Consider the following 20,692-nt stretch of genomic DNA (forward strand, 5'->3'; position numbering starts at 1 on the left):
CAAGCTAAGCATGGTCTACTTAGTTGGTATGATAGGAAATGCCCAGAACAGGCAATGCAAGGAAGTTGAAAAAGACATATCAGAAGATGATAATGGAAAACCATTTCCATTCTATTGTCATGGATATCCCATGGAGTCATTGGGAGTCGTGAACTCGAAGGAGATTTTATCTGTTAGTCATAATATTAAATGCATAAGTACAATTAACAAAGAGTTTGTTCTGTGATATCAATGATGCTTTTGGAAAGGTTGAACAGACCAAAACAATTTCTCTCTTTCTCTCCCTGCCATAAAATGATAAAACTGCTATTTCTATTTCTCCATTGGCACCAATTGGACTCCCTTTAATTTATTCCTACATTTCAAATTTTCATTTAAAAAACATCACTTTTAATCCAGCCGTTGCTTAGTCCTGCATGGATAATTCATTATTAAATGCTACAGCCCAATTCTGCACTTTTAAAGTTTTCTGTCCTATCCAATTATTCTCTACTAAAAATAAGTTCTTTGAATTCAATGGGATTATTCCTATGTAAATGTATAAATAACAGCTTTCCTGTTATCTTTTTTTTTTGGACAGAAATACTTTTTATCAAGTGTGGTAGTATAATAAATGAGGTATAATGCTAACAACAACCAATTTTGATGTCTTATAACATTATAAGACATCAAAATTGTTGTTGTTATCATTATTCTTTGCTCCTTTTCAAATGCCTAATCATAATAAATTCAAGTTATATCCCTTTAAACAATCATTTTTATCAAAACTGCATTCTCAAAAACTATTAAATTGTGATTTCAGTGTTAGTATGATATATCATGCTTTTAAGAAATGAAACTCAGTATGTGACTGTAAATTTATAAATGACTATAAACTTATAATAATATGAGTTTGTGTCTGTTTTATAGTTCTGCTATTTCACCTCACCCGAATAAAACAGAATCAACAAAAAATCATTCCTCTGATGGACTGGAGAACGGTGCAGTTATTGTTACTGAGACTAGCAGCTTTTATATCTTCTACATATATGTGGGTGTGGCAGATACCTTTCTAGCCCTGGGGATCTTTAGAGGCATACCCCTGGTACATACTCTTATAACAATTTCTAAAACTCTTCACCGCAAGATGCTTCATGCAGTACTTCAGGCTCCAATGTCGTCCTTCAACAAACTCAAAGCAGGTAACTAAAACTGACTCAATATGCAATAATTTTTATATGCTTAGCTTAGGCAAAGAAGACGTTTGTGATTTATTCCATCATTCAAAATTTGCAAACACGCTCAAAACAAGTTGCAATAATCAGTTTTTTAAAAAATCCAAAGATATTGGAGATAGACATTCAGAAACCATCTTTGATGAAGGATATACACTGGATATTTAAGAATAGAAGGCATTAATTCTTAATTGAGGTCCATTACCAGCTTTCACACATGTTTGCATATATTAGCATTAGCATTAGATCCTGTCATGTTGGGCAGCATGTATGCACAAGTATGGCAAATTTAAAATGCAACAGAGATATCATAAAATAAAGCATTTATAGCAAAGGCATTTGCTAGGCATTTAGGGCAGAATGGGACAATTTGGCATAGCCAGCTTGGCACGGCCAGCTCCCTGCCACCAGCTCACCACCACCAAGTTGCTTCTGCCAGCTCACCTCTGCTTCTGCCAACTTACAACCTCTAAGTTGTTGCAGGACAACATGGCCAATTTGCTGTGGAGACAACTTGCCATGGGCAGCTGGAGGTAGCACTGGGTGGGCAGGCAAGTGAACGGGAGGAGCTTGACGCGGCAGTGGCAAAATGTGTATGAAAATGGGACATGCCAGGCCTCCCTGCTGCCTGCCTTGCCCACTGCTGGAAAATGGCCTGAACATTGCCACTGCCATCTAACGGCCCGAACTCTGAACAGCTAAGAGCTCAGTGCAGTGGAAGTGTGTGAAAATGGAAAGCTCCAGGCTGCTGCTGCTCTGCACTCTGCCCACCCACTCGTTTTCCCATGTGCCCATCTCTCCAGCTACCCATGGTGAGTTGTCCCTGAGGTGAATTGGCTGTGTTACAATGTCCTGCAATGACTTGATGGTATGAGTTGGCAGAGGCGACTTGGTGGCTAGCTGGCGGCAGTGAGCTGGCTGCACCAACCTGGCTGCATCAAGTTGTCCCATTCCATCATAGAAAGTTTAATTTTAAAAAATTAAGTAAGCATACTTTTCACAAGTAAGGTTTGATAAAAATAGAAGCAATTATTTCTGAACATTGTGATAGGTGTACTAGGTGAGGAGGAAACAATTGGTGAATCTGATGCTTGCTTAAAACTCATCTATGATGTCAAATATTTATTTACTTTATATTGTTTATAATCTGCCTAAGTTTGAAGGACTCAGCAGCATACAGTAAATAGAGCCAGTTCCATCTAGTGGTTAAGGCACGAGGTAGAAACCAGGAGACTGTGAGTTCTAGTTCCACCTAGGCATGAAAGCTGATCTGATTGGATAATTTGGGCTTGCCACTCTTTCCCAACCCAACCCACCTCATAGGGGTGTTGTTGTGAAAAGAGAAAGAGGGAGGAGTATTATATATGTTTGCCATCTTGAGTTACTTATAAAGTAATAAAGGTGGGATTAAAAGAAATCTAATAAATAAATAAATAATAAAGTTTAAAAATGTATAACATTATTGTGGGCTGCCTAGAGTTGATTGGAAGATGCATAGGTATATAAATGTTTTATATGAATAAATAAAATAACTTTATAACCAAAAATATGTGAATTGTTACCCCATGTGTGAAAAAGTTAAATTATTAGGCACATGTCTTCTCACCATTTATATATTAGCATATAAATCTTTCTATGTAAACATTTTCATATAGATAATCTGAATGTAAACTAATCCAGTGTTAATCAGTACTATATGCTTAAATATACTGCAGATAAGCTCAGGAATGTTATAGTAGAATTTTAGCATTTTACTTATTCAAAAAACTCATTTAGTTTAACTAATATTGATAAAATATTCAGTTGATAACTAAATTATTTTTCCCTTCAACATATAGGTGGAATACTTAACAGGTTTTCAAAGGATATAGCAATTCTGGATGACTTATTGCCACTTACAGTATTTGACTTCATTCAGGTTTGTAAATGTTATAATAAATGTTGCAAAAATTGGAACAGCATAAATTATGATTCTTCAGCTATGTTAGAATTATCCTGAGTTTTTTGTCCCTAAAAATACCTTTCAATAAATCACCAAACAAAAATACCTTTCAATAAATCACCTTAGACAAAAGTAAGAGACAACTACTTTCTTCATTTTGTGGCTTTAAGAAAGATATGGTTGTCATAGGATACTGTTTTGGGTAAAATTTGGTCTGATGCAGTAAAATGGGCACCTCTATTCGGGCAAGGGAAAACATGAGCCATAACAGAAATAGCAATAGCACTTAGACTTTACCACTTCATAGTTCTTTACAGCAGTGTCCCTAACCTTTGCAGCTTGGCAGCCTGGTGGGAAGGCAGGGAGAAGGGAACCATTCTGTCACTCACACAAGTCGAGCTACGTGCACGGCCCGGTTCCAAATAGGCCACGGCTTGGTAGTGGGCCGCAGTCCAGGGGTTGGGAATCCCTTCTTTACAGCAGTCTCTTAGCAGTTTATAGTGTCAGCACATTGCCCCCAACAATCTGGGTCCTCAGTTATATTTCATATTATAAATAGTATGATTTATAAATTTATGTACCCACTGGAACAAAAGTGTATAAAAACAGAAGTGGGTCATGATTTCATCATGTTTGCCATCATTGTGACCTGGTGGTGATGGTACTGTACCATTTTTTTATCTATACTGAGGGGTACATGTAAACTAATCTAATTATTTTACAATATCTAACCTAATATTTCAATAAAAAGCTATTATTATTGTTGTTGATGTTGTTATTGTTATATTTCATCTTCCTGCCACCAGCCTAGTCTCAATTAGGCTATAACCAATATATTGATCAGATGTCATAATTTAGCAGCAATGCATGTCATGTCATGTCATTTCATAAACTAGCCAGGAAATACATTTTTATAAACTAATGTCATGACTGTTTAGCAGCATCTCATCCTCCAGTCCTCCTCAAATCATATACATCTTTTGCCTTTTTATTAAAATAAACATCTAATTTTAAATAAATGCATGATTATTTTAATTTGGTATATATGACAGCAGTCTCTCTCTCAATTCAAAAATTCCAGGAAATCTATAGGTGATCTTGAAAAACATAAAAAATGAATAGACTATCAAAAACTTGTGCTAACAAGATTGGAAATTGTGTAATTTTGCATGATAGAAATATATCATTAGGATCTATACTAAGATAACATATTTCAGAATAGAAGTCTCAAACTGAGTGACCATACGGTGACCAAGTTAGATTTCAAGGGAAACAAACTCAATATCTGTTATTGCCCTTCAGATATTTTGGAGTATAATTACAGATAGTTCTCTACTTACAACAGTTCATTTAGTGACCATTCATAGTTGCAACAGCACTGAAAAAAAGTGACATGACCATTTTTCACAATTACAATCTTTGTAGGATCCCCATGATCATGTAATCAAAATTCAGATGGTTGGCAACTGGTTCATACTTATGTCCGTTGCTGTGTCCCAAGGACATGTGATCACCTTTTGCAACCTTTTGACAAGCAATGTCAATGGGGAAGCCAGATTCACTTAACAACCAGGTTACTAACTTATCAACTGCAATGATTCACTTAACAACTATGGTAAAGGTCATAAAATGGGGCAAGTGTCTTATTTAACAACAGAAATTTTGGGCTCAATTGTGGTCATAAGTCGAGGACTAACTGTACTGATCTGACTATGGAGACTAGAATGGTAAATCAGAACATTTGAATTGCACCATATGGAAGAAGGATAATTTTATCATAGTAACCTTAGGGAAATTACTTCCTCATAACTTGTAAAATTTTGTGGAAAGGTTGCTATATCAGTAGTATTTTTCTTTCAACCTGCAGTTAATGCTCATTGTGATTGGGGCTATAGTAGTAGTCTCTTTCATACAACCCTATATCTTCCTGGCATCTGTGCCTGTGATAGGAGCCTTCGTTATGTTAAGAGCATACTTCCTGCACACATCTCAACAGCTGAAACAACTGGAATCTGAAGGTATGATCTAATATAGACACAAATAAAATGAAAAGAGATTTTCTCTGTTGCTTTTCATCCAACTCCTATTTTAAGATTTCATCTCTCTGAATAATGTTTAGTGCTTGTCCAGATGCTGATATTAAATATTAATAATGCTAAGTTTGAGATGAAAGAAAGGGAACCATAGACATAACTATAGTACCACAGAGATAAAAATAAATTTGGTATATCTATCGATTTATAGAAAATTTGCATTAGTAAATGGATTACTGTTTCACATAGAACACTAAGCAGTTCACACATTTCCGAAGTAATTTACAATGGGATAGCTTCAAATACATAATATAAAATCATAAAATTAAAATAATATATAAAAGCTATATTATCAAAGTACTATAGTATCAAAACAATATATATGTTTTGATGAAATAGTGTGATTACATACTATTTTTAATATTCTGTGACATGATGCAACTAGAAAAGAATATATGTGATGGAAACACAAGTATTAGTTATATTTGAATCTTTATGCAATTCATTTTTAAAGAAATAATAACCATGTATTATTTTTATTTTCATATTTGCATTCCTTATAGCTAGAAGTCCAATTTTCACACATCTTGTTACCAGCTTAAAGGGACTCTGGACATTGAGAGCTTATGGACGGCAACCATATTTTGAAACGTTATTCCATAAAGCTCTAAATTTGCATACAGCAAACTGGTTCCTGTATCTGTCTACGTTACGTTGGTTTCAGATGAGAATAGAAATGATTTTTGTAATCTTCTTCATTATTGTGACCTTTGTTTCTATTGCTACTACAGGTGTATATATTTTTGTGTTTATATTAAAGAGAGAAAAAGAGAGAGAGCAAGACCTGTTACATATAGAAAAAATATGCACATTTAAATAATTAATGGACACTATATACTGATAATTTAATCAATATGCTTTAATTGAGAATGGCGAATGTATTTTTTTATTTTACTTTTTTATATGGCTGCCTATATTGCAGTGATGGCAAACCTTTTAGAGACCGAGTGCCCAAACTGCAACCCAAAACTCACTTATGCATCACCGAGTGCTGGCTGGGTGTGGCCCATTGGCTGGGTGTGGCCCATTGGGTGGGCGTGGCTGCGGTGGTAACGGCAGACTGGGTGGGACTAAAAAATTCAATCAATCAATTCCAACTTTGCAAGATTTTTTTTCCGTGAGAAGTTGAAATTGACTGATTGATTGAACCTTTTTTTTTTTTTTTGCACACATGGTGGAGGCCTAAAGCGAAAAGATTTTATAAAACCCAGCTGAAAGCCTAGGACTGGGGCGATGGCACGCGTGCCCACAGAGAGGGCTCTGAGTGCCGCCTCTGGCACCCGTGCCATAGGTTCGCCATCACTGCTATATTGCATACATAAACAGTGCATAAAAAAACAATATAATGAAATATTTATTGAAACACCAAAACAAAATTAAAATAATCATAATATAATAACTGAGAATATAATAAACCTATGACGCAAGCCACAACTCTCAGTTGGCTCATCTGACATCACAGTCTAATACTAGGGGGAAGAGTTACATCTTCATGGACTTCCAGAAGGCTAGAAGTATCACGGTCTGCCTGATACTTGGGGTAGTGGAGGCTGTGCCATGAGACAGTAGCTGTTACAAAGGAGATGTGTTCTGACCATATAGTATGTAGCTGAAGCTGTTACTGCTAATTTCCCATTGCAAGAGTGATTGCCCTAAATTTAAGTGTTACCCTAATGAGCTGATAACTTAGGATATCACTTCTCCTTCCCTCTGTGAAGATTTACCTATGCATGAATGTGTGCATGTATGCATGAGTTTTTTATATGTGTGCAAGCTAGCACAGCATACATATGCACACTATGTTTTATGCTGGGATTTTATTTATGTTTCTTACTTGTAGGTAACGGAGAAGGAAAAGTCGGCATTATTCTTACATTAGCCATGAACATTATGGGAACATTGCAATGGGCTGTGAACACAAGCATTGATGTGGACAGTTTGGTAAGAACCTTAAACATTTCTTTGAAAGTAAATATTTTAATAAAAAATATAATAATAATAATAATTAAATAAAAGTAAAAAAAGGAAAAACAAAGTAAATATTTTGTATTAATTTAGCAAGCTTATAAAATATCTGACATTGTAGAATATGCATTTGGTGTTAATTTTATAACTGAAGATAAGTATGTATTGATATATGATTTGTAAACCACATTTTTTTTCTTTAAATTTGCTTCTCCGTCATTGCATGATGGAGAGCAAATCCTCAGTCTTTTGTATCTTTGATTTTATTTTTACAGACATCATTGTGCCAAACTGTATAGTTGCAGATAAGAGCACTGCTGGAAATGATTAATTTGCATGTCAGGGAACAGTTTCAGTTTGGAAAGTTTCTTTTTTGTTTGTTTGTTTGTTTGTTTATTTGATATACTGCTGTAAGCATGTAATAGATTCCTAACAGTTAATACACAAAATATAAAATCATTGTTGTTTTTAACTGTGGTCAGCTGCTTAGAGTCACTTGGGCAGCTATATAACTTGAATAAATAAATAAATAATAAAGCAATAAAACACAGCAATTAATTAAAATTCAGAATGTAATAGTAATTGATCTACCAAACCAAGATTTAAAGCACTATGAGACTGGTAAAATCAGGAAATAAAAATCACATGTATTTCTGGAATGATCTTCCTCCTTATTACGGAGTAATGTAATCAAATCTTGAAGGCCTGTCTATAGAGAAGTACAGAAAGGGTCTTGAAGAGGGAATGCAAAAACACTTACATGAACACCAACTTAGCCCTGAAAGGGAAGATGAAGCATGAAAGATGCTCAGGATTGCCTTGCTTTGTAAGAGGGCAAGAGAAAAACTCTATCAGGTTTTCAAGATTCCACAGTACCACTATTACTTCTGGACTTGCTTCCTTACCTGGCCTACCTTAAAGGGCTGATGCTGCCTGTTATGTCCTGAGCCTGCTGAACCATTCAGTAGGCTCAGAAATGTTGCAAAGGGTCCTGGGCAGACCGCAAACTGCCCGGGACCAGACTGGCTGTCTCCCGCCTTGTGTGCATGCGCAAGGTGGGAGACAGCCTCTGCAATGATTGGTTGATGTTGTCCTTTGCAAGGACACTATAAAAGGCCTGCATGCTGTTTTTTCCATAGTTGGTTGTTGGAGTAATCAATAAAGAAGCTTTGTTGTTACACCAGTCGTCTCCTTGTAATGCCTTGGGCCTGCGAATCCAACAGTGGTGACGAAGGTGGGATCGCTGCAAGCAGGATAAACAATCAAAGAATTTAGGATTCACCAAGAAGGTCCTGAAGCCCTGGGAAAATTCAGCATCCAGCATCGCGACTCTGCCTACCAGTACAGCATCACTGGAGGTGAGCTCGGCAAAAGGACCTCTTCCCAATATCAGGCTTGCAGTGAAGGCGTTAACGAGGGTTACAGAAGATGTCTAAGATTGACCGCTTGTCAGATTTTGATATTGCACACCCGGAGCGCTGGAATTCGTACGTGGCGTGGGTGGAGAATTACTTCAGGGTCAATCAGATAAGAGAAGATGGCCTTAAAGCGGCTACCCTGCTGTGTGTCTATGGACAGGAAACATTTGACATAGCAGAGAATCTGGTGGCCCCGGCACTTTTGGAGTCAGTGTCTTATGCAGACTTGAAGAAGATGCTGAAAGAACATTTCTACCCTAAACTTTCTGTGATTGCTTGGTGACACGCGTTCGAGCAGAGGGACCAGAGGCCTGGTGAGTCTGCTGCGGACTTTATTGCTGCCTTAAGGCAAGCAGCGAGGCCTTGTGAATTCAAGGACCTGGAAGAGAGGCTGTGGGATCATTTCGTTTGTGGCCTAAGGAGTTGTGAGCTGCAGCAGAAGATCTTCACCAAGGAAGATGTTTCGTTCCAAGATGCCTTGAGAGAGGTTGCAGCTGAAGATGCAGTGGGCAGTGCTGTGAAGGCCTTGCGGCTCACCAGAATTCCTCCAGCTACCATGACCGTCCATCAAGAGGTCGCTCGAGAAGATCCAGAACTGGATCCTGAAGAGGAGGTGGACAGGCTGCACCAGTCAGTGGAGAGAAGGCTGAAGGAGCATCCAGACAAGGCCCCAGTATCTCCTCAGTGTTTCAGGTGTGGAGGACATCACAGGCGAGCTGACTGCAGGTTCCGCTCTGCCATTTGCTGGGCATGTGGCAGGCAAGGCCACATTGCTTCCATCTGTTTGGGTTGCCAGAAGGTCCAGCCTAGGGAAGAATTGCTTCAGAAAGGTACCAGGGTCCCCAGCCAACACAGGGTGGGTTTCTGTGCATTGCGCAGGAGCATTTTAAGGACAGGGACACACAAGCCCCTTAAGAAAAAGCTTCGCATTAACATGAAGCTGCAAGGGGTTCCCTTGTCAATGGAGTTGGAGACAGGGTCCGCTCTATCGATCATTTCACATAACACCTTCAAAAGTATTTGCAGCAGTAGTGGCCTTCGAGTCAAACTTAAGCCATCAAATTTAATTCTCACTGACTTCCAAAATTCCAGAGTCAGCGTGAAGGGGGAAGCCATGCTCAAAGTACAGCATAAAGATTTAAAGGCCTACTAGATGTGGTGGTAGTTGGGGGTGATCGCACGAGTCTCATTGGATTCGATTGGTTCGAGGCACTTGGAATCCAAGTGACTGGGCTGCACAGCCTGCAAACGTTAGGCCTTGCAGAAGTCTGCAAGGAGTTTGCTGATGTGTTTAGCACAGAGCTTGGTTCATACAAGGGGCCTCCCATTGCCTTACGCTTAGACCCAACTATCACACCCATTAGGATTAAGCCTAGAAGGGTGCCCTTTGCTCTCAAAAGCAAAATTGATGCAGAGCTGGACAAACTGCTCCAGCAGGGCATCTTAGAACCTGTGGACTCTAGTCCAGGGGAACCCCCCATTGTAATGCCTCTAAAGGCTAATGGAGAAGTCCAAATTTGTGTGGACTATAAATGTACACTGAAAAAAGTGCTGCAACAGCATGCATATCCACTACCTGTGGTGAGCCACATTATGGCCTCCCTCAAGAGGGGGGGTGAAATTTTGCAAAGCTTGATTTGGCACAGGCCTACCAACAGTTACCTGTTGATGAGGCAACAGCTCAAACAATTGTAATGCACCAGGGAGCCTTTAAGGTCAAAAGACTGCAGTCTGGGGTTAATGTAGCCCCTGGCATATTCCAAAGTGTGATGGAGCGCACGCTCCGTGGTATTTCTGGGGTCTGTCCCTACTTTGATGATGTCCTCATTGCTGGAGAGTCATCTCTAAACTTAGCTGAAAGATTAAGGGCTGTCTTGCTTCGTTTCTGCCAAGTGGATCTGAAACTGAAGCAAGATAAATGTAAAATTGGAGTTACTTCCATTTAATTCTTAGGCTTCAGAAATGATGCTCAAGGCATCCATCCTGCTGAATCCAAGCTTCAAGCAATTCAGCAGGCCCCAAGTCCCAAATCCAAAAGTGAACTTCAGGCTTTCTTGGGACTATCACACATTCCTTCCCCACAAGGCTGCAATGGCTGAGCCGTTACACCAGCTCTTGGATAAACAGGTTCCTTGGCAGTGGATAAAGGTCAATGATAGAGACCATAGAGGCAATTAAAAGACAAAAGAAAGATAAGACACTGGGACCGGACGGACTACCTGCAGAATTTTATGTAGCTTTACAAAATACTGTGACTCCTTTTCTGAAGGAGTTGTGTAATGCAACTTTTATACAGACAAAAGTTCCAAACTCATGGACTGAAGCTAATATGACCTTGATACCTAAAGAAGATACAGATCCTACACAAATTAAAAACTACAGGCCAATATCGTTACTAAATGTGGATTATAAAATCTTTGCTGCAGTTTTGGCAGAAAGAATGAAAAATTTTTAATAGAATTTATTCACCCAGACCAAAATGGCTTTCTTCCTAAAAGACAGATAAAGAACAACTTAAGGATTATTTTAAATATTTTGGAGTATTATGAAAACCATCCAGGGAACCAGATGGCACTCATATTTCTTGATGCACAAAAAGCATTTGATAATTTAAATTGGCAATTTATGTTTCAACAACTACAGGAAATGGACTTTGGTGAAAACTTTATTAAAACAATCCAAGCGATCTACAAGAAACAATCAGCAAGGATACTTATAAATTGAGATTATACAGAGAGCTTTGATATTAAAAAAAAGCACGAGACAGGGATGTCCACTCTCACCCTTGCTATTTATTTTTACTCTGGAGGTATTGACTAGAAACATCAGGCAAGACATAGAAATTAAAGGTCTTGAGATTAAAGACCAGAAATATAAATTACAGGCTTTCGCGGATGATCTGGTCTTTATCTTAGTGGAGCCTTTGGAAACAGCCCCTAAACTTTTGCAGAAAATTGAGAAATTTGGAGAAGTGGCTGGATTGAAAATAAATAAGGAAAAAACTAAAGTGTTAACAAAAAAATTAACTGATAAACAGAAAACTCAACTCGCCAAAAAGACAAATCTTCAAATAATTAAAAAAGTTAAATATTTATGTATTTATCTTATGGCGAAATATTCATTACTAAAAGAAGATAACTATGAGAGACTAATAAAACAAATGAAAATCGACCTGGAAAAATGGGAAAATCTCCAACTATCATTGTTAGGAAGAATAGCGACTGTTAAAATGAACATTTTACCAAAGCTAATTTTTTTTATTTCAAACAGTTCCTGTAAAGCTGGGTAAGAAATTTTTTGGCGATTTAAACACAATGATATTAAGATTTATATGGCAAAAAAAGCAAGCAAGAATTAAAAACTTCTACAAGACTCGAAAGATAGAGGGGGTTTTGGACTTCCAGATTGGAGACTTTATTATCAAGCAACTATTTTGCTTTGGCTTAAAGAATGGATTACTCTGAGAAATAAGTGAATTCTCTATTTAGAGCAGTGGTTCTCAACCTGTGGGTCGGGACCCCATTTGGGGTCAAACGACCATTTCACGGGGGTCGCCAAACAAGGCTGTCCGCCATTTTTTCCCCTTTTTTTTGGCCATGTCCCTGGCACATGGTGATGTATAAGTGGTTGGTGGTCACGACAACATGGGGAACTGTATTATGGGTTCATGGCATTAGAAAGGTTGAGAACCACTGATTTAGAGGGATATGATCTTCAACTAGGCTGGCATGCCTTTTTATGGTACAAGAAAGCTAAAATACATAAGTCCTTCCAAACCATGCTATAAGAAATGTTTTACTCTCTGAATGGGAGAAAGTTAGACACAAAATGTATATGAAAATTCTTGAGTGGCTTTCAACGATGGAAGCATTTGCTTATCCAAATTTGATTAATTATGATAAACTTGTTAGTTATAAAGGTATTTTGGACAAGGACGGAAAACTCAAAGACAGGCAAGCCCTTCAACAACAAGGTATTGACTTAACATGGTGGTCCTATATGCAAATTCAAACAAGATATGAAAAAGACATAAAAATAATGGGATTTTACAAGAGCTGACTCCACTTGATAAAATACTTTTAAAAACAGATAAACATTTGATTAAATACTTATTAAATTGGAAGATGGAAGAAGAACAAGTAAAAGAGACAATGATAGTATGGGCGAAGAACTTTGGATATTCTTTAGAATTTATCTGTGGGATAAAAATATCAAACTTACTAAAGCAGTAACATACAAAGAAAACTTATATAAAATGTTTTATAGATGGCATATAACACCAGTTCGCTTGGCAAAAATGTTTAAAAATTTATCGGATACATGTTGGAAATGTAAGCAAAAACCGGGTACTTATTATCATGCCTGGTGGACATGTTCTATTGCAAAACAATATTGGTCTAAGATTCATACATGGTTAGAAAAGATGATGAAAATCCAGATAGAATTTAAACCGGAACTGTTCCTGTTAGGTATATTAAAACCTAACTATGGCAAAGAAAATGATTATTTAATATTACATGTATTAACAGCTGCAAGAATAGTATTTGCCCAATTTTGGAAAAATGAAAACCTACCATCAGACCAGATTATAATTTTGAAAATCCTAGATTGTGCAGAAATGGACAGATTAATGTTAGAGATGAAGGAGAAAGAAGATTCAATCTTTTATAAAACCTGAAACACGTTAGAATAAGAAGAGATTTTAGAGTTTTATTATATTAAGTATTAAGGTTGATGATTGGAAATAGTTGTTATGCTATCAACTATGTTAATTATTTAAAGGAATATTAATGTTTTACCAAATGTCAGTTGTAACTATACCGATTTATTCTTATAAATGTCTAGTATTATATAAACAATAACACTTAATATGAAGACCTGGATGACAGCTTGTTCGCCGAATTACGTATTTATTGTAGTTATCCACACCCTGTCCCTTTTATCCCGATTTTCCTGTACCCGCACCGACCCCACCTTTTCCCTATCTATATAAAATCTAATAAAATATATTAAAAAAAGAAGGTCACAGTGGGCCAAGGGTCCTCCCAAACATCTCAAGGACTATGTGAGGTTTCTGTCAAGCCAAGGGAATCTTGCTAGTCCTTAAAAGAGAAAAATGCAGAACACTCAAAGTGAAGGAGTGTTGCATTCAGTGTATTATTTTGTTGTACTTTTTTTGTATAATTAAACATGTAAGGTTGCTCTGCTAATATACAGGCATAGTGTGCTTCATAACAACATCTTGTCAATTGAACACATGTACATGTGCTGCTATAACAATAACGGCACTTATTGTTTCATCTAGGGGGGAGGGTGTTATGTCCTGAGCCTGCTGAAGCATTTAGCAGGCTCAGAAATGTTGCAAAGGGTCCCGGGCAGACCGCAAACTGCCCGGGACCAGATTGGCTGTTTCCTGCCTTGCGCACATGCGCAAGGTGGGAGACAGCCTCTGCAATGATTAGTTGATGCTGTCCTTTGCAAGGACACTATAAAAGGCCTGCACGCCGTTTTTCCCATTGTTGGTTGTTGGAGTAATCAATAAAGAATCTTTGTTGTTATACCAGTTGTCTCCTCATAATGCCTTGGGCCTGCGAATCCAATACTGCCCTTACTCTTAATCTTTTTCTCACCATATTATCTGCTCTAAGAAATCTTTTCTATAAGATTCCTGTCGATTCCTCAGATCTGCTAGACCTTCCGTCACAAAGAAAATCTTCCTAGCTTCTCCCAAAGCCCACCTGAACAATTCTGGCCTTACCTCTTATGAAAAACCATTAAAGTAGATGCTAATGTCACTTCAGAGTGAGTTGTTCCATAGAATACAGGTTATCACATAACAACACTAAATGTGGACCCCTAGACCTTCACCTCACAAAAATGAGGGACTATTTAAAAAATTCAGTCAATTGGATCAGTCAATTCCACTTGGAAGAAGCAACTCTGAAGATCCCAGGGAACCAAACATGTAGGATTAGTAAATTAAAGCAACACTTTAAATGTACAGTACCTGCCAACAAACTGACCACTGCACTGATGCACAGAGAAATGGCTTTCTCAGTGGAATAAATTAATAAACACTTCTGTAGACCTCCATTGCAGCCATCATTATCAACACTACACAGTTAGAACTGTGCAACTATTACCTATTGTCACTACTCTGCTGTTGTCATCCATTACATTTAATCATTCTGAATGTACAATCCATTCCTCTATATTTGCATAGCTTCTATGATAAAAAATCATATTGTTTTGGACTTCCACCTCAGTTCTCTGGGATTTATGAACTTCAGATGGAAACTGCAAATATTTCTCCAATGTTCTTTAGAGTGTGATTACTGGATATCAGCAATGGTCTTAGACCATTGGTTTTTTTTTTCCAGGAATGTGATGATGTCCAGATCTGATTATTAATGCATATCTATTGCTCATTAAAATACTTCTTGGATTAACATCAATACAAATAAATGTATAAACCACTCAGAAATTCAAAAACATATTTTGAATTCCTATGTTGTACAAATATTTGGCAGAACCTGAAATATAATACTGTACCTTGTAGTAATATTGGCACAAAATAATAAAAAGATCTAGAATTGGATAAATGTTTGCAGATAACTGAAAAAAACCATTTTGTGCATTGTTTTTAAATTTGTGCTTTACAGCTGATTATTTACTCAGAACGATGCATTATTTCCCATATAAAAACTTCTCAGTGCCAAAACACCATTTATATTTTAAACTTAATCAACTTTTGTCAATCTAATTCAATTGTCTTCTTATTTTTTCCATCAACATTTAGGGCAGGGGTGTCAAACTGCCGGCCCATGGGCCAGTTGCATCATACAGAGGCTGCACCCACCCCAGCTCCGAAAATGCAAAAAAAAGTCGTGATACGTTGCAACACGTCACGTGATGCGGGGAGTTTTACACCCATGATTTAGGAATAGTTTTGTGCCTATATTTTATTTTCTGAATATTGCCATTCTGGTCTGACTTTATGTTATCATGTCAATTGCCTATGGAGAGAAAGATATTAATATAAGAAAGATATTACAATTTATTTATTATTATCTTTCATAAGATGGTAGGGGAGAGGGTCAGAATAAATTAAATCTCTGACAGTAAATTATTCCTCAAGAGGGTCATAGCAGAAACATATCTTCTATCCTTGGACTATCTGATTTCTCAAACTAGATATTATTAACACAATTTTCTCAAGTTGACTGAATCAAATAAATTAATTCAGATTAAAAGACATGGTCTTGCAGATGCCTTGTGAGGAACCAAATTAGAAATTAAAACCAATAATATGCAACTGGAAATATATTTTGGCAACCAATTCAAAGCTGGGCCTACAGGTGTAATATGTTCATTGTGTCTAGGTCTTGGTAGCAAGTGAGCTGCTGCATTTTGTTCTTAAAAAGTTTCATAGTGGTCTTTGAATCCAACCTACTATTTTCACATTCCATTGCATAAGAAACAGACTAGCAGAAAAAGAACTAGCTGACCACAACTTTTCCTCTATTTCCCCACCTTGAATAGGTTATTTCTCATAAAATTTACTTTCCCATGAGATTTGCTCATATTTTTGTCTTAGAATTAAAAGGTCAGCACAGTGGTAGGATTCAGCCAGTTCGCACCAGTTCAGCAGAACCGGTAGCTAATTTTTTGTTGCCCAGGCCCAGAATGGGCTTCTGGAAGCTGCATCCACACAGAGAACCAGTTGTTCACATATTTGAATCCCACCACTGGGTCAGCATAATAGCTGTGTATGCCATCTGCATATTTTAACTCTATTTTCAATGAATAAAAAATTATAAAGCACTTCTTCCCAAGATGGCTGCTGAACCTAGGGGACTTTCTATCTCTTACCCACTGTTAGAAGCTTAAAAGGCCTCCCCCTTTTTTTGCACCTCACTGGCTCCATGGGGAGTCAAGAATTAAGTTGAGGTGGTGGGAGCCACCAGAGATGGAATCTGCATATCTGACAGCGAAGGCAATCTACCTTTTCTGGATTTCACATAGGACCAAAGCAAAAAACAGGGGCATCCCAAACTTCATGGGAAGGACATGTTGAAACCAACACATACACAAACCACCACACCTAATTCACACAAAGGACCAGTCCTCCTATAAAACCAAGTCCCTGAACCTCATTTTCTCCGTAGCCTACCCTCGAGAGCAGAGCTTTTGTTCTTGAAACTAAAATCTCCTTTTGCACAGTATGTTCTTTAATTTGTTCTTGCATCACCCTCGCTGGTAGAAACCCCAAATTATTATCTTAACACCATGATTTGTAGTTTTTGCTGCCAAAGCCAGTGCTTTGGCAGGATTCAAATGGGAGCACTTATGAATGACCCAAGATGGCTTATGAACAGCTGTGAACCCATGTGGGAAGGGGAGTCTCAAAGATTCTAATTCCCTTTGAAATTGGTTGGAAAGTCATTGGGCATATCCATCTTTCTGTCAGAAGTTTGATTTTCTTAAGCACACTTGGGCTATTAATTTTCTCTTTTTAAATTTACTGTTTCACTTTGTTCTTTGCTTTTAAAAGTTGATTAGTGGTTGAATGCTGATTTATTTCAATTCCTTACTGGACTCTAGATGTTTTTTCTTCTTTTGCTTTCACTTTGATTTATGTTGTTTTCAACAACCTTAGTTCTTGCCTCAAGGAAAAAGGTGTGGGTTGATTTTGTTTTTTGGGGTGGTGGTAAAGTCATTTCATTTGACTTATATTAATACTGGGTTATTAGCACTGGATTTCTGTATTTTTTTGAATTTGCAAAATATTTGGAGTTTTTATTATTTTTATTTTAATCTTGGATTGAAATATCCAGAAAATGCCTTTCCTATTTCCTTCTGCTTCAGTGTTTTTTTTATTCTCTGATCAAATTACACAGAACAATAATGGATCAGATGACAGACGACATTCAGTTTTTAGTTGAAAGTTTATTAAAAAAGTTTGATGCAGTGATAATGCTTGTGATAATACAGAGACATTTAGTTTTGCACAAATTAGATACACAAAAGGACTTTGATTTGAACCAAAGAGATATTCTTACAGCCATGGAACTGAGTTGATTCCACACATCACTTTGAAGCTTAAGTCTGCATTTCCTTACAATACTAGCAGCCTAACTGAACAGGGAAATGGCAAATTCTTTTTTCTCATGATGAGTGAGGGAGATTGAATAATAGTTTTATTACACCTAACTGGAAATCATTTCTATCTGGACTTTGGTGACTTGTTGGGGAGACTAAATCTATTTTATTTAATTAGACAATTGGTAAGAAATTAAGAAGCAAACATGGATATTTGATCCAGGATGAACTACTTTTAATTTTGGGGATCACTTGGGGTAGCTAAGATACCATGGTGAATTTTCTATGAGTGGTTTACAGTTTGTTAACAGAGTTTTGAAACCTTAATCTCATCTTTTTTATTATTATCTTTCTTACTGTTAGTTATTTTGTCATTAATATTGTTATGTCCTGGGCTGTGATTGACACAGCACATGCAGGAAGCTGCAGAGAGACCCAGGCAGACCACGTGGCTACCTGGGCCAGACAGGCTGTCTCCAGCCTATTGCGCATGCACAAGGCAGGAAAGATATGTTGCATGGATTGGTTGATGCTACTCATTGTCTGCTTTGGGGGGAAGGAGGACCACGATGACGATCGTGGATCTCAGTCTTCTTGCAGAAGCGGGGGTTTGCACTCTGCACATAGGAGTTGTGCCAACAAGACAGCTCTTCACTCTGGCACTGGGTCCATGGAAAATTGCACACAACCAGCTGTTCAGGCCACTCCATCTATTGGCCTTGTGCCTAAGGGGCATTGCTCCCAACAGGGGTCTGTCGTGGACCTGGGGAATTCCACCCCACCAAGGAACTTTGGTCTGGGTTTACAGAACCCGGCCAGTCAGCATGATGTGGGTTCGCCTGTACATAGCGGGCATCCAAGTCCAGTCTGCTGAGCCTGGCAGGCGAGCCTGTAGACCGAGCACTTGCAACAGCTCCAAGAAGATCAGAGCGGGCCAGAGGCCCACCAAAGTATTTGCAGGACTATGTGAAATTCCTGCTAGTAAGTGGGCAGGCTTAAGTGTACTTAGAAATAAGAACACGATCAAAAGAACTGAAAAGGTATTAGATTTGTAGTAATGTAAAATAGTAAGTTCTATGTGTTTTGGAGCTAAGAGGGGAGAGGTGTTATGTCCTGAGCTGTGATTGACACAGCAGGTGCAGGAAGCTGCAGAGAGACCCAGGGTGTTGTTCTGTTGGAGATTAAATAAAGAAGCAACTGTTGTGACTCCTGCCTCGTCTCAATGCCTTACCAGTGCACAGAACAAAACAAATATAGTATATAGACACAGACCAATAATTTGCAAATAGATTTACTAGTTTTTTAAAAAATGGAGGGGGGCTGTTTCACAAGAGGTGGGAATTAATACTGTAGTAATGTATTAATCAGTATTCAACTGGGGGGATAATATATGTATATATGTTGGAGTTTTTTGTGCCTTTTTAATGTCTTAAATGTTTTGTGGGTTTTTTGGTTTCTTTTGTTTTTTTTCTGGATTTTTTTGTAGTTTTGTATTTTAACATACTTTTGAATAAAGTAGAATCTTTGAAACATGTTGGGAACATTTCAAATCTCAGCATGTCTGAAAAAATGTTCACAATAGAATGTATCAAATTTTGAAAGCTGTAATTTCATTATAATCTCAATTAAATTTCACTATATATTTCTTCCAAATATACTAAATTGGCAGTATATACTAATAATGACAAAAAATCTCTATAGTTCTTATTAGAAAAGCTATTTGATCCTGCCTTTAGAAGAATGACTAACCAAACTCTGGGAATATGCCCTGTACCCAAAATAACTTCATAAAAAGTGAATTTGATGTCAAATTTAATTCTAATTGGAACCAATCAACTGTTGACCTGATTTCAATTTTATATACAGATTTGTGCCACATCTAAAATCTGAGTTTTCTGAAGCATAGTATTTATGCTTTACTTGATATTCTACTTTCAATATTAATATATTGTAATTTTTGCATTATACTATGTGAATCAAAGTTAAAACTCCATTCAGGTTTTGTTTAGAAAACAGATGCAATATATTTTATAATATCCTAATTTTCTAATATAATATAATATAGTAGTTTATGTTCCTTTATGATCCTCTAGATTTGTTATACATCTAATTATATTTCATTCCATGTATTTTATTTTTTTACCTTTTTGTACATTCAAATAATTAAATATTTTATTTATTATTTGATTGAATTTTAATTTGAATAATTTTTAAAAGCTGTTTCAGACAAGTGCAAACACCTTTGGAATTACGTTGAAATGCTATGTATTTCTAGTAATTTGAATTAAAAATTCAGATATCTTTTTCAGTAATGATTCTTTCCATATAATAGTGTAGGTTCTATACTGCTGGTTTATCTGTGAAGAAGGACAAGCATACACCAGAGTATGGTCTGCGCATCATTTTTGGAAATGCAACATCTCTAAATATTATAGCAAATATTGGAATTCTTTTAATCAAATGTAAAAGAACAGTTTACACCTTAAATTGTCTTTTATTATGCATGCATTCTATATTATATGATGAAAAACATTTTTTATTTGTATATGATAAAAATACTTTTTATTTGGTCCTCAGTTAATTATTTTCACAAAAACATTACAGACACTTCCTTAAATATTTTTTGCTAATTGGAAAGGAGCATGGGATTTCTGTGTTCTGGCATTTCAGCAGTGTTGGAGAGTGCTACTTGAGGGCTGAGGAGCTTAAAAATATCTTTTAAAATTGCAGCATAGCAAAGTGTTGAAGGACTAAGTGGAGAATAGCAGTTGGAGGAAGAGATGCTGTGGCTCCATTTCCTCACTGTAGGAAACTGTTGCCAGCCCTAAGATTCATGTCCTGTGGCATTGCTAGTTTTGAAGCACTCTCTTCCTAGCCCAGGCTAAAAGATGGGGGAGAAATTTTATCACTTTCCTTCTCTAGCACTAAATTTACCAATGTGCAAAGTGCCAAGGTTAT

General features: G+C 37.1%; 1 protein-coding gene across 1 annotated transcript in view; it reads left to right on the forward strand.

Annotated features, from left to right (window-relative positions):
* CFTR (CF transmembrane conductance regulator) overlaps window positions 1-20,692 on the forward strand; it is a 112,706-nt gene that overhangs the window by 61,110 nt on the left and 30,904 nt on the right. The window contains exons 17-21 of the mRNA XM_039343983.1: window positions 910-1,181; window positions 3,053-3,132; window positions 5,024-5,174; window positions 5,753-5,980; window positions 7,090-7,190. Of these exons, the coding sequence (XP_039199917.1) occupies window positions 910-1,181; window positions 3,053-3,132; window positions 5,024-5,174; window positions 5,753-5,980; window positions 7,090-7,190 (832 nt within the window). The remainder of the gene's footprint in view (window positions 1-909; window positions 1,182-3,052; window positions 3,133-5,023; window positions 5,175-5,752; window positions 5,981-7,089; window positions 7,191-20,692) is intronic.

The sequence above is a fragment of the Crotalus tigris genome, unplaced genomic scaffold (assembly GCF_016545835.1).
Source record: "Crotalus tigris isolate CLP2741 ecotype Arizona unplaced genomic scaffold, ASM1654583v1 scf7180000017883.2314494, whole genome shotgun sequence".
NCBI lineage: Eukaryota > Metazoa > Chordata > Lepidosauria > Squamata > Viperidae > Crotalus > Crotalus tigris.